Source organism: Cyrtonyx montezumae, unplaced genomic scaffold (assembly GCF_038088225.1).
Source record: "Cyrtonyx montezumae isolate F1298 unplaced genomic scaffold, pur_monq_1.0 scaffold_4, whole genome shotgun sequence".
NCBI classification, from domain to species: Eukaryota; Metazoa; Chordata; class Aves; order Galliformes; family Odontophoridae; genus Cyrtonyx; species Cyrtonyx montezumae.
In genome coordinates, this window is record NW_027072045.1 from 16,889,034 (window position 1) to 16,904,612 (window position 15,579).

Here is a 15,579-nt window from a genome sequence, read left to right on the forward strand (position 1 = left end):
GATCACCTTACTAAAAATAAGGAAAAAGAAGAAAAGTTCTAGTAAACAGTTCAGGATTTGATTCATGCAACTGTGTCATGCCAAAGAACAACTCTTATGCACTATCCTTCAAACACACACAGTGATACTGTAAATAAACAAACACTGCAGGTTAACGTAGTTGCATTATACAGAACACAGAAATTTGTAGTTTATAATGCTTCTGTCCTGGCTCCTAAGATCATGCTTAGTCTATAAAACCCCAAAACAAATAAATAAAACTGTAGCTCTTGAACAAAATAACAAACTGACTGAAAGTTAACCCCACACTGCCAGAATAACGAAGTATATGTCTGCATTTTCTTCCCATTTCCTTTGCAACATGCAACACAAGCTTAGGTTGCAGTTTTCCAGACTCATTGAGAAAAACAGTCACATAACTCCTATTAAATTCAGTGGAAATTAGTTGGCAAAACTGACTGATCTTCTTAATCTACATGTTAAGAAACTGTCCTTACAGCTGAACTGTTCTCTGAGGGATAAAAAGACAAAACAAAACAACAATAACAACAACAACAACAACAACAAAAACAAATAAAACCCTACTGACATACCAGGTAATAAAACTTTCAAAAAGCAATTTAAAGGTTTTGTCTTACCTCATTAAATCTTGTCACAAGATCTTCTACAGCATTATGTTCACCATTTGGGGAAGAAAGAACAGCGGCAGATATGGAAGCTTTAATACAAGGAAGCTTGCTTTGACACTCAGCATTACCCAAATCCCTGGTTAAGAAGCAGAGGTAGTCAATGGGTAAGACTTTCCGATAAAGCTCCTGCTCCTGCTCAGTGAGAATGCTGGCAACCTCCTCTGGGAACTGAATGAGGTGCTGCAGGTCGATGAGCTCCTTGCTGATACCAGCCACATTGGAGGGAAGGACACTGGAGCCGGCCATAGATGTACAGGCTTGACGTTCTAAAACAAAACAAATAAAACATTTATTAGGTTTCTCTGTTAACTATTGGATTGGACTGTGCAAAAATAAGACAGCTTGTTCCCACTGTTCTTTTAAACCATTCATTCATTTACTCAGCAATAAGGCATTTTGTAATTACTTCATATTTCAAAAACCTAATACGTTTTTTCCTTATACATCTATAAAACTACAGCAGGTAATAGGATCTTTGGAGATTGTCAAGCTACCTGCCAAAACGTGCTTGCTTCTTGACTTATCCAAACACCTGCTGCAACCACCTGCAAGTCATGCCAAAAGGATCATCTTGACTCTACTTCAGCTCCATGTCAGAGCCTACAGTACAGACTAAGACTTGGCATAAGAAATAACGTATCATGATATAGCAAAACCCATGTGGTTAGTGCATTTCTTCATATTCCTCTCCCCGTAAGATACAACTCATCTGAACTTACTGTACTGCAAAAATAAATATCCAAAGTTACAAAATATTTTTCATTCTTCTGGGAAAATGCATATACTTGGGAGTATGCATGTTTTATCCATTATTACAAAAGATTCATGGTAGTTTTATGATGTCCTAACAGCAACGTCCCTAGAAAAATAAAACTTTTCCTAAGATGGAAGAAGCCAAGCCTTCTAAGAGCGTGTGGGAAGCCTGAAATATCAACACAATGATTCCAAAATAGTGAGTATGAGTCTTCTGACTAGATACGTTTAGAATTGGTACTCTGAACAATAATTTTTCAAAAATTACTTAAATATATAAACAGTCATATTAGGATATTCTGCATTCGTTTTTCTTCCCAGGAAGAAAGAGTTTATTTTTCAGTGTTGCTTCATAAAATACTTTTAGAGGTTTTTTGCTCACATAATGGATTATACACTCCACATCTACTCTTTAACTCAACTTTTTTCATATCAATGCATTCTCATTTCATACATGGTGCACATCTCCCTCCTGTTCTCTAAATCAAAATGTTCATAATAACTGATTACGATTCATGCCTTTATAGCAAAAAAATATGCTACATGATTTTTCCCTGGTATTCAGAAAATCTATGGTCAAATAAGACAGAAAAATGCCTTTTCTTAATATAGTTCACAGAAAGTTGAAAGATATATTATATCAGACCTAAATAAAGCCGCTGGGCTAACAGAAACCTGTTGAGAAATTTTCAAGTACTTAAATGTTTCTAAAAGAGCCAAGGAGTGATCATTTCTGTGCATAGACTGGCAAGGAAAAAAGTAATGGACTTAATTTGCTGTCAGAAATATTCTGGTTAGATAGTGCAGAACAGATGCAACTCTAAGGACAGTGTAGGCATCAACAACTCTGTCACTGAAACTCCTACAAGAAAGATCAGAAAAAAAGACAGTTAAGAACACCACATTGTCATGTTGATCCTGTTTTGGGCAGTGGTTGAATTGCTGTGAGTTTCTAGGCTTTTTTACAGTCTTTCCTTTGGTTCTACATGAGGCTCCAGTTCTGCCTCAATTTTGGTTTCCTCTTCCGTCTATGCAGAACAATTCTGACTGTTTTAGTAAGAAAAGGGCTCTTGAAAACTGTTTTTATAACACAACATAAGCATGTGTCAAAATAAAAACAATGCTAATTTGGTATTATAGAAGTTGCATATTTACATATACGGACTGAACTGTCACTGTCATAAGCAGAAAAAAGAAAGAAGAGGATAATAAACTCACAACAGAAAATCTATTTCCACCCATTTGCCCTCTGAAGACTCCTTCCCTACCCCACACACCTCCCAGGCAGGATGAGCAGCCAGGCAGAGCAGAGAAGTGCCACTGTGTCAGCCTCTCCTGTGCCTCATGCTACAACTGGGGTATACAGGCTGAGCCTGTGTTGGGATTCCAATTTATGTTACTTATGTACTTCTGAAGGTAATCCTTGCAAGCATCCCCACTTATAGTGTTGCAGCTTACAGAGCAAAGAAACTGGATCCTTGTCAGATGAAACAAGAGTCTCATACCTGAATAACGTGCTCCCAGGGGGCAGCTAATGCATCCCACTGCCAACAAGCCCAACACCAGTGGCACCATATTCGGGACAGGATCTAAGCTCAACATGGGTAGCACTGTAGAACTGGGCTTGGCTGCAGGCAATCACAAAGCACATCACAAAGCTAAATATGATCAACCACTGTTATTGTTGCATTTGGAGGGAAATACAAAATAAATAAAACCCTTCCTGTTTCAAAAACTGAATTGCAGACTAGTATTTCTAAGTCTCTGTTAAACTGAAAGAACTAGAAAAACATTCTGTCCTTAATTTAAGAGCTCAAGAAAGAAGCTGCTGCAGCAGAGTGCCGCTGACATCTGAAGAGAGGAACACAGCCAAGCAGAACTGTAAAGGCTCATACCTCATGGCTCAAGTGTGGATATAAATACCGAACAAGTGGAAATATAACTTATTCCTGCAGAATATTTTTACACCTATAAATATGTCCATAATTCACATCTTTGCACGCACTGACTGTTGATACACGTCACCTCTCCAGACTCTGATCTGTCATCTCTCTCCATTCCAGCCTCCTGCATTCTGCTGCAGAAAATCCAGGATCCCCACTCAGCTTCACCACCCCCACCCATGATTTACACCCTGCACAATACTCTCCTCTTACACTCCCTCTCTTTGTACTAATCTAGCCCTTTTTTTTTCTGGACTATTTCTTTGTTTCTTTTTCCTGTCTATAACTTTTATCATTGTTCATGCCAGGAACTGATCTGCATTGCTCTGTTTGCTAATTTCTGCTGTGAAACTCCCTCTCTCTCCCATCTACAAGTCCTCCAGCTTTCTTTTGTCACTCTAAGTCCCTCAGGAAACAGATGCTATCTTTCTGTGCTTCAAAGACCAGGTCTTGCAATTAATTTGCGGAATGGAACTGCTTTTGAGCCAAAATCCCAGGAGATTTTCTCCTTAGAGTTAAGGCAGGACATAATCCTCAATAAAATCAGCAAATCAGCTGCCTCTGTAGCAAGCTGTGATATTCTTTATGTGCTGCCATGTCAAGTTGTAGCTAAAACTGCAGAAGAAAATGGGAAAGACCTTCAGTATTCATCTGTCTAACTCTGGAATAGACAGATTAGTTTATCCTCTTGATAAACAGTCTAAGCAGATAATCTTTTAAATAGCAAGCACTGCATCTATTAATCAAAACAAGATAACCTATGGCAAGCATTAAAAGAGGACTCACAGGTTGACTACATTTCTGATACACATGGGAACAAAATGCCTCGTCTTCTTTCTCTAACAAAGAATAACCTATTAAGAATGGGAGAAAAACACAGAATATCTGCTTTAGGGAATTATTCAGTCTCAGCACATTAAAAACTCTTGAAAAAAATGTCATCTGAAGAAAGTGCTCATTTTGCTTTTTTTTTCCTCAAAAAAAGGGAACTTTTTACAAGATTTTACTAAGGATCTCTTGCATCAACAAATTAGCTGCAGGTTAACTCAACTTTTATTAGTATAAAATTAGAAAAGTAGAAATTAGAATTTCTACAGATCTTTAATTCTTCTATGCTGAATAAACAAAGTTCAAGTACTTAAGTATGTAAAAACACTGTGTGTGTGTTTGTGTACATGAAAGTTTCATGACAGCCTTGAAAACCTGGATGTTTGCTGATGTTATTTTCTTTATCGAACTCTATTATGTTTGTATTTGATGAGCATGAGACTGATCTGTGATTTTCTGAATATGAAGGAAATGCACTTCAATGAGAAATGCAAAGAAACTTTCATCAATAAAAACATTAAAAATGCTGCCGGAACGCAAGTGTTAATTACTGTAATCTTTCATATTTTTTTCCACATTTGCATGTTCTACTAAAAACAGTCCTTGTACAACATGCAATACCTCCTAGCAACAGAAGCAAAACAATTTGTTTATTTACCAGATTACTCGTAAAGGTAAAATTGAAAGGTGCTTATTTCTTAAGATTTTATTTCATCCTTCATACAGATTATTTACTAATACACAATGTGTTATAAATAATGAGCTGCTGCCTTCAGCTTTCTCTAAGCAGAAATTCAGTTTCAGTAAATAAGTGGAATTCATAGAAAGACAGAAGGGAAAACAAATACCACCCTGACAGTAATCACATGAATGTAAGAAATGCTAATCCTGCTCAAAATTCAGTTGCCAACCATTCAATTTGTACTTTGAAAAAATTGCATCACTTTCCATGAGAATTCTGACCAAGTAAGGATGGAGGCACAGACTTACTTTCATCCAAACTCAAACACAGTAACTCTTAAACTGATACTTTTAGGAATGTGCTATGCATCGTTACAGTGAGAATACACCCAGCAAAAAGCCACTTTGTTCTTGAAATAAGTACAATCTGGAAAGAGTAAACTTGTCCAAAAAATGGATGCTGACTTCCAGAGAAGTCTAGTGATTTGACAAATGAGGTAACAGAGGTAACAGGATCTGTCATAGTCTTATTTCTAGGCTGCTTTTCCTTCTGCACATATTTTGAGAAGAAAAACAAAAGATATCCTCTACAACTCAAAATTGACATTTTGAAAATGATAGAAGTGAAAATTATCATGATTAAACAAGTGTTCTCTCTCTAGAAAGCTCCTAGGAGAAGATCCTGTGAAGAACAAGTGTTATAAAGCAGAAAATGGGTTTCAATAACCATAGCAATAAAAGTAATTATTCAGGATATTATGACATCTCATTATTCAATTGACAATAGACTGATAATAAACACTGCTTCTCTGAAATTATACAGCTGCGATTGAAATTATACAAAATTCTTAGAGGATTATTTTTTTTCAGTCATATTAAAAGGTAATGTGTACTGTTAGTATCTACATCAGTAAAAAGAAAAATATTCCCACTGTATCACTATCATGCCATAAATGGACGTTAATAGAAGTGTTTTTTAATAAACAGTGCTATAGACATCAACTGAACTGTTCCTCTGCAATATGCATTATGTTTACAATGAAAAAATGAAAAAGAGACAAAGGTTAATAACTACTAATATAGATAATACAGAAGAATTCTGTTCAATAAAAGAGGAAAAATTCAATAAAAACTTTCCAAGAACAGAAAACACTTAGATATGGAGCGTATGGCAGTTTAATTAAACACAAGCTTAATATAAAGATCATCATATCTGAGAAATCATTATTCTACGGTCCCTCGGCTGCAACCCATCTCAGTATTGCAACAACTGAACAAACAAGTTTATTCATTTCCTGTTCTTCTTCTGTATAATTAAAAACATATCTTTATCTTTCAACAAAAATGAATTCACTGCGATCAATTTTGAATGCAAATAACTCACTCCAGTATCAAAGGGCAGATTCTAAATTCAGTAGAAAGGTTGCCATAGAACAGGATCAAGAGCAAGTTTGGTTTCACTGCAGAAATAACTGCAACCAATGGATCCTATTTACTCTTCAAATTTACTGGTAAGTAATCAAAAAATAAAAGACCTACATGTTTTCTTAATATCCCTAAACCAAGCAATACGAGTTACCCCTAAAAACTGTGTACACTGTAAATTAGTAGCAGGGAAGCTGTGGAACCACATACCTGCTGCTCTGAGTTTAATTTGACTGTGGTAATGACAAGACAATTGGAGAAGGGGCCCTGCACTGTGGCAGCCACAAGTTATCACAGCAGGCCAGATTAAAAGAACATTGGTTTCTACAGAACAACAGGAAAAAGGTGGACAGGAGGACATCACCTGGAGAAGTCAGAATTTTGCTGGAAACAGATCTCTAAGGAACCATAATGCATCTATATGTAGGTCATTCCAAAACTAACGCCTCTTATTTATTTCTATGGAAACCACAACAGATACAAAGAGCACAAGAACATGTTTGATAGAGCAAATTCTCAACTACAAAACAGTATTTTTCAACACAGGCACCACCACCAGCTACGCGTTTTCACAAGTGATGAACTAGAACCTGCATGCCAGCAGAGGTGACCCACTGTTTTCACAGTGAAAATGCACTACTCACTGCCACACTGTGCTCACATCCACTGTTTGGTTTCCATAAACATTTAGCAAGCATCCATGAATGTCAGTGGGTGCCATTTTTTCAACATAGAGGAATTCAATGACACATCTTTGCTTCACACACACTTCCATGACAGATACCATTGTGTCAGACTGCCTCTCTACTGCCATCTGTCACAGGGCAACAACATGTAATGGAATACTGGTGGGAAGGTTCACCCTCTACTGCCATACCACCAATATCCACATCTGATGTTGAGGGCCAACATAATAAACTAGGAGGCATTACTTGCAGAACAGCCTTTATATTTCTATTTAGGCTGAGATTTTATCATTGAACAGAGTTATGAAACCCCTGGAGAGGACTTGACAAAAGGCAACAATCACAATGAGATATAAGTGAATTAAACTACAATTGCATACCACAAAATCCTGATCTCATGAACTGTGCAGCACAGTGGCTTTTATCAGAGACAAATACACGTATTGGCTGTAACCCTGGCAGCAAATTACAAACGACTGCTTAATCATAAAATCACTTCTTGCTTTAGAAAACAGCAAAGAATTCTGTTTTGAAAAGCAGGCTGATCTGTGCTCTGTTACAGCAGTCAAACAAAATCCCAGAAAAAAAACAAAACAAAACAAAACACAACAACAACAACAAAAACAGAGAAATTGTGTATAGTTGGAAATACAACCTTCCTTCATCCATTCTGACTGAAAACAATTTTCACTAAACAAATAGGATATGCAACAGGACTTCTGAGAGATGTTTAGACCTGGGAAATGACTGCTTTTGTTTTGTTTTTACCACAGAGGGTATGGAGATGCTATCACAGGGCAAAACTTATGCACAGAAACATTAATTCAAATTTTAAAGTTGTTTAAAGAAAACCAGTATGAAGATTTTATTTATACATTAATGTTGAATTAACAGGTAAATAACAATCCTTAGGTTTTTCAGACATTCCTTCTGATAAGTATGAACTGAATCCATTTAAACACTGTCTGTAATTGGATTTAGATGAACCTGTGTGTAATCTAAATATATGCACACTGACATAATATACAGAAGGAATTTAAAGTGAAGTATCACCATGAGTTCACCTGAACAACTACAAAGTGCTTTGTGCAATTACATCTACACTGCTGTTCAGATAATGGCAGTGCAGCCCAGAGATTTACCACTCTGCAAGCCTGAGTCATTCACAGAAATATTCTGCAGTGTAGAAAATACAAATTTGGCTGTTTGTCTCTGAATACTGTCATCACGTTTAACCAAGCATTTCCAGCTCCATGCGCTCTTTGGCTGGTACTGGTTACAACTGATAGAAACAATCACAGACTTGTCCATAAGAAATGCATGAGTTGCTTTCACTTCTGGCTGTATTCTCACTGGAAGGAAAAAAAAAAAGATACAGATAGTGTCATTTTAACAGTAATTCTGACTATGCCAAAGCAGGAACAGATCTTAGAAAAAGTCATGTTCTGTGCTGATTTCCTAATTGCCTTTAAGTTCAAGGCAACTAGCAAAATGCTGGGACTCTGTCCTCCTGCAGTTGCATGGGGATAACTAGCAAAGCCTCCAGAATATCTGCACAACGATCAGTCTGATACTGTGGGTTAGACCAGTAAACATTTTTAGTGTGCCTGAAATAACAGGCTCTGAAGATAGGGGCTGAACAACCAACCACCGAAGCAAACAGCTACTTTTGCTACAGAGGACACTTGGTTCTATGCAAGGTTTGTCTGGCACAAATGCTTGTTCAGACTTTAGGGAGGGATGAATCAGTACCATGCATATTGCCAAAGGTCTGAAGAGGTCCACCATTTACACATTTATTCAGTAAGCAGCCTTACTGCTTCCAGTCAATACCTGGCAATCAGCCACCTGAGCTCTGCTATTTCTGGGGACCTTCACCTCATATATCCTGATTTCAGAGCACTTGCCAGAAGAAGGTTAATTACAAATTTGGTGGATCAATAGTGAATGTGCAATCAGCCAGCTTCAAATTAGATCCCAAAAGCTATTTGATGCCAACATAGCATCTGCCTTGTGTGTAACACACTGCATCTCACATTGCAACAGCAGATTTAAAAGCAACTTCTGGCCACCTTGGCAAGTGACATCACTACAGTGCAAAGTTGTCAGATTTCATTACTTTGAAATACCAAATCAACATTTTTAGAGATGCTTTTAGGACCAGGGGATGAATAAGACAATTCAGATCCCTCATCAGATTAAGGGTAGAAATTTGACTAAATTTCATGCCAGTAAACCTAGCAAGAATGCTAATATATTGGACACATCCAATTTTCAAGCCAGTTCTGGAAATACATCTGTTTATGCAAAGATTACATCCAGACAGCACGTCAGGCGATTGCAAGGGGCTGAAAGCTTCAGAAACTACTGACTAAAGTTTGAGTTCCTCTACAGTGAAAAATTCTTGAAGACAGAAGAGGAACAAGATTCTCAAGTGGCAGGAGCTTTCCAGTAGTTGCAGATGGCTCCTAACTTTCTCATTGTCGCATCACAGTATTAAAAGTAAAAGAAGTCAAATACTCCTGTTTCAAAGAGGTATTTCTCTTCAACAGTTGCACTGAAATACCTGATCCATGCACACTGAGGCACCTGAATGTCAGCAACAGCATAACTCTATATCAATCTCAATGTGATAGATTACAAGAACAAGCAGTATATGCTGAAATAAATATTCCTCGAACACACAAATCCAAAATCTAGTTTGGAACAGTAGGACATACAATTGTGGATGGAAAAGAAACTTAGGTGATTTCTGTTTGTTTTTTAACTTTCACGTGTTAAAGCCTAAGCCATTTCTTTATGTTGACTGTTCTTAAGAAAAGAATTATATGGTACTTAATATCTAATTGCTTTCAAATTATACTAGAATTTCATCTACTCATAACAGCAGTTAAGGATGAAAACCCCCTCTGATTATACTGAGACAATGTTTTGGTTGTCCCTTTCTACCCAGCCTACTCAGAAGGACTATCTCTCCTTCAAACTGTTCTTCCAGTCCTAACCTCAATTCCTCTGTCTTTCATTTTAAAACCTCACTATGGCTTAGATTATTACTATACAAAATGGTGGTTGGATTGAAACAATGGTGACCATTCAGTTAACTCTTCTGACAGAAACACAGAAATGCTAATCTCCTGGTAACCTGGGACAAGACTGCACTGTCAGACACTGATTATCTGTCACACTGTTCAGTCTTGCTGCCTCAAATCATTCTGTAATAGCAACTACTTTGAAGAATTTCTTCAGCAAATTAAAATGCTTCACTCCTTGAGTGGAAAGAAATTCTGCCAGTATGCTGCCAGGCTTGTTGTTGAACTCTTTCAGGTTTTACCTTATTTTTCTGCAATGAAATCTCATCTAATAATCCTCTCCTCTGCCAGTCTCCTGCAGTTGTTTTCAGCAATATTCTGCTTTAACATACACTTCATTAATCTTTCTTCTAAAGGCTGGCACATTAGTAGCCTATCAGAATCCTGAGCTTCTGGCAATGTGGACACTAACTAGCAGGACAACTCTGTATGCAGCATCTGAATTCAAAAGCTTTTAAAATAGTGGATAGAAATGCAGTGTACTGCATGGAATGTTAAGTTCAAATGCTAAATAAACGTATATATAAATTACTAGATAGATTACAGCACCTAAAAAGAACAGTTGAAAGGGAAGATTTATGAGTTGACTTTGGAGAAAAAGGAGTGTTTTAGAAAAAGAAGTGCATGATTCCCATTGCAAAAAGAACAAGTTTCTGCCTGAGTTAAAGCAGAACCCAAGCTATAACATCATCCACAAAAACTGATACAAAATACTTCCAAAACCATAGCACAGTTTCTGTGCACTGACAGAAAAAAAAATAAAGCGCATATATCTCTGACTTAACTTTGTAAAAGAGAAATATCTGATGGTTATACAGAACACAAGGATTTCAGATCAGGTTCCAGTACTTGAATATTTTGGTCAAAATGAATGAAAATATATTTTTTTCTTTTCTTGCACATAGATACATTGGGGAAAAAAAACCCAAATAATAATAAAAAAACCTCAGGTACTCATTTCAGCTGAAGCTTATGATCTTAATTTTCATATTTACCTCTTTCAAATTTTGAAACCTAAATGAAGAGTGGATACAGGTAGTCATAGCACTTACAATGTAAATAACTGTAAAACCACTGCAACAGACATCTTGAATGTTTCAAAGCCTCATTCTAGAAACATTCTAGAAACATTTCTAGCCTAGAAGTGCTGGATTTCCATGCTGGTAACCTCTCAATTTAATTAATGGTCTGCTGCAGCTTGCTCCTCAGCTGCAGAACAGCCATCATGAACACAACCCAAAAATGAGTTCTCATCTTTAAGATCCTCAGAAATATGTTTCACAACAAACATCATCGTTCCTACTTTGGTCTTACCTTGAAGGCCAGGCTACATGCAACTACAGACTCTTCAAAGACATGGGGGAAAGACAAGTATATTTTCCCACCTTGTCCAGCTACTCAAATAGCACAGAGAATAGGAAAGCCTAAGTTCAAGGAACTATTTTAATGAACATTGTTTCACTCTGGAAAACAATCATTAAATACAGTACTTTAAGGTAAAAATGATACAAAAACTCTCTACAGCTTCAGTGTCACACATAGCGAAGCAAATAGCAAAACTACCCATGACATCAGCAGTAAAAGATGAAGACTAGATGCCAAAATGAGAAATCAATGGACAATAGTGTCAAGGAATAACAAGAGAATCAAGTGTGATTTGATAAATGCACAGTCCTAATGATTCGTGTATTTTTCTTTTTGAATCTTCATATAAAAATTATCCAACGTGTGACAGATGCTACCAAAGTTTCCACATAAACCAAAAGAGGCAAATGAGCTGCATAAGGTATTTCTGCTGTTATTCTTAGTGATTATTGGAATAAAATGAATTCAACTCACGTCCAGTAAAAACAGCACTTGATTAAATGTTCCCAATTTAAGCCCTGAAGTTTAGCAGTGGAGAATTTTAAAGGAATGTAATACATTTAAAAAATGTTTGATCAATTCAGAGGTTTCATCACTCTGGCCTGCTCTCAACATTTACTCAAACAGATTCCGATAATAACATTAGTTTGAAATCTGTCCTCTGTGTAATTATTTCACAGTGAAAGGAGAAAGAATAGAACCCCTAAGAGAAAACACTGCTGATACTCAGTTGTGCTCAAAGTAGCTTCGTGTGATTTGCTAAGAAACTACATTCATTTACAAATGACTCAGTTTACAATTCCTATAACTGTAGAATAAATTCTCCAGCACACATCTTTGCCAATTAATTTTGGGAAGAATTCTGTTCCTCGTTTTACAATGCTCCATGATGAGAATATATTGTAAATGGGAGAACCACTGATATCCAACACTTTCACATTTCTAATAAAAATAAAATTCAGGAAATCTTTTTGAGTTTAATAGTAATAACAACTTATACATAATAAACCCTAAGACATTGGACATACCTAATAGAGAAGGTAGCATGATGTATCAAGGTATCAGTCAACAAAATGAAACAGAACATCACTAAACTATTGTGGTAATAATTTTCTGTTACTTAAGCCAGCAGTGAATAGCAGGAAATACCAACCAGAACAGTACATTCTTTCAAAGTGTTGTTATAACAGTTTTTTGTTTGTTTGTTTGTTTGTTTCCTAACAGTAATTAGAAAGATTCTTTAAAAAAAAAAAAAAAAAGGTTGATAAGAGTAGTGAATTTTATACTGCTATAAAGAAATATTTATTACAGTGCTGTAATTTTTGCTCTGGGTTCAAAACTAACTATATAAAGAAAAATCTGAAAGGAATCTCATACATGACTAAATGTATGAACCAAGGACACATTTAAACAAAACTAAACACATAAAGAAAAATGATGAACTGGAAATAAATGAATCAGTTTAACAATAGAATATAGGGCCATTTAGCACATAGCAATCGTTTAGCACTCGCACTTCATTATTAAAGAAGTGTCACACAGGTTTTTCAAGACATTCTAAGAGTTTATACAGGAACTGGTCAAAAAGAGAGGAGGTTGTTTTAAAAGTGAAAATCGCACCATTAGTGAACAGGAAAACCTTGAGAAACTTTCCTGTTCTGTAGAGACATAATCAATACATAGTTGCATTTCTTTCCTGTGCTGGGAGTTAGGTATGATCTATCTTCAAAGCTAGTATTAAAATAGGCACATCCATTAACTAATGCAAAAACAATTTCAGATTATACAGACACAGTCACATTGAGTTAAGAATGAATCCTTTAAAGAAATATACTTGGAGACAGAATAAAAGGTATTTTGGCTTAAAAATTATTTTAACAACTAGTAAATGTCTTTGAAGTTTAGAAGCATAACGAAAATAATAAAAGAGGATATAAAAAGAAGACAAACGACCAGAAACAGGTTTTACTCTTTCTCTGAGATATATGATACAATGGGCTAAGTTCTGCAAGTACTTTTCTGATCAAAAAGTTGGTTACTTTACAAATGCTTTAAAAGGAAATTTTAAAAATATAATGGTAATGCAACATGTTTCTTTCACATACATTCTTTACTACTGAAGATAGAAGCAGTTGGAATCACACTAGTTGAAAGCTTGGGAAGCACAGAAATATCTGCCAACCCAGGTAGCCAGAGACACCTGGAGAGCATCTCAGGTAACCTCCCATACAGCACATACAAAAGAGTCAGTGCAGGAGAACACGAACTTTTCCTAACGTGTGATTATTGTCTTTTGAGTCAATCAGTGTACATCTTCCTTCCTCCAAACTCACTGGTGAATATGTTGTATTTATTGAAATTAGATTCCTGCAAATTTACAAAGCATGATAAATTAAGTGGTTGGTTTGGTGCTTTTTTGTTGCTGTTTTTGTTTTGTTTTGTTTAACATGTGGAGTTAAAATATAACCCAGGAACCCAGTCAGAGAAAAACAAACCCTGTAACTACACAGGAATTAAATCTAATTTTTGCCCTACCACTGTTTCGGGAGAGAAGTAATTTCTTTTTCTTCCCTGTCTAATCTGGGAAAAACAAACCAATGTCTCTGACTAGAGCAGCAGCAGTCCTCCTAGTTATTCCTCTCTCATATTCCTTCCTAAGCTGCAATTTGAATGTACTTTTCCAGTGTAGAAAAATAATTACTATAGCTCTCATAATTAACTCTGTGTAAAGAACAAACTTGCACAATATGTTCACACAAATGAAAGAATATATTAAATATTTTCTACCTTTCAGAATGCAATTTACAAATTTTAAGAGGTAAATGCAGGAAGCATTTCTTAATGAAAACATTTAACTAACTCAATTACAAGAAAACTTTCAAATGAGTTTTAACAGCAGGCATTCTTAGCAAGTTCTGTTTCCTGTACAAGCAAGATGATGGGAAACTAAGGAAAATAAGTGCATTTATTTATGAAGGATTAGCATGATTTTGCAACTTCCCATCACAGTAAGTCATGTATGACATTTTAAAATGTAAGAGAAAAATTAAATTCAGCAAAACCTGTGTTCAGGCCAGGTCAACATGACCCTCCCACACAGAGCACAGAAAACATAAGGATACTGTTTCTGTGGCTGTACCCAAGACCTCAACACTCCAGTAAGAACCATGACAGCAGCACAGTCCAGACATAGCCAGGTGATCTATCAAGTACCCATGAATTTTACTAAAGGCAACAGAGAATTTAGTGTTGACTGCAAGATTATGTCTAAGGAGCAGCATAGCTGGGTCAACAGTTACTTCTGACATGCGAACAGAAAGTAGACACTACACAGATATCACTGACCGTAAGTCTGACAGATATTTGTCACGTAGCAAATGACAAGAAGTTGTAACAATCATTTGAATTATACATGACTTAAAGTAATTTAATCTAGCCTAGACTGACTTTTGTCAAGGATGGTTAGATGCAATGAAATGAATCCTGATAAGACATAAAGGGATTAAAATTTTATTAACTCAAACATAAAAACATACTGCATAAAATCCTGACTCCACTGATGTCACTGGCTATTTTGCTACTTGCTAACTGATTGGGCCAAGATAGCACCTTATGAACATTTTCCTCATGATGTAAACCCATACTACAGAAATGCTTCTAATTCTAGTCACTTACATGTGAGCTAGCAACAGATTCTTATGTTCAACATGTACACCTATGGCTAAAAGACTATTAATTACAGCAAATAATTGTCTTCAATGTACAGTCAGTGAGTGTAGAAATAAGAAAATTATATACAATAAGGAAAATGTATCATTATTTCATATGTGTATTTATGTAGGTTTACCTCCACATGAGCACACTCTTTAAAAAAAATCTTACTGTACTTCTTGATAAGCTAGTAAAATGCCTTTCTTGTCTATATTTCTATATTCTCAGAAAAAAAGAAAGAGGTCAAAAAATGCATGGCTAATATGTAGGTAAACCTACATAAATACACATATGAAATTACTACCTCCAAAAGCAAAATTCACCCACACATATGTCAACAAATGGTGGAGCATCTTTGATCTTCCATGGAATATAGTGGTGTGACCTAAAATTAAACTTGTCAGAAAAT

General features: G+C 36.0%; 1 protein-coding gene across 1 annotated transcript in view; it reads right to left on the reverse strand.

Annotated features, from left to right (window-relative positions):
- Positions 1-15,579, reverse strand: part of PLCE1 (phospholipase C epsilon 1) — a 122,047-nt gene that overhangs the window by 51,625 nt on the left and 54,843 nt on the right. The window contains exon 3 of the mRNA XM_065746152.1: positions 639-955. Within this exon, the coding sequence (XP_065602224.1) occupies positions 639-955 (317 nt within the window). The remainder of the gene's footprint in view (positions 1-638; positions 956-15,579) is intronic.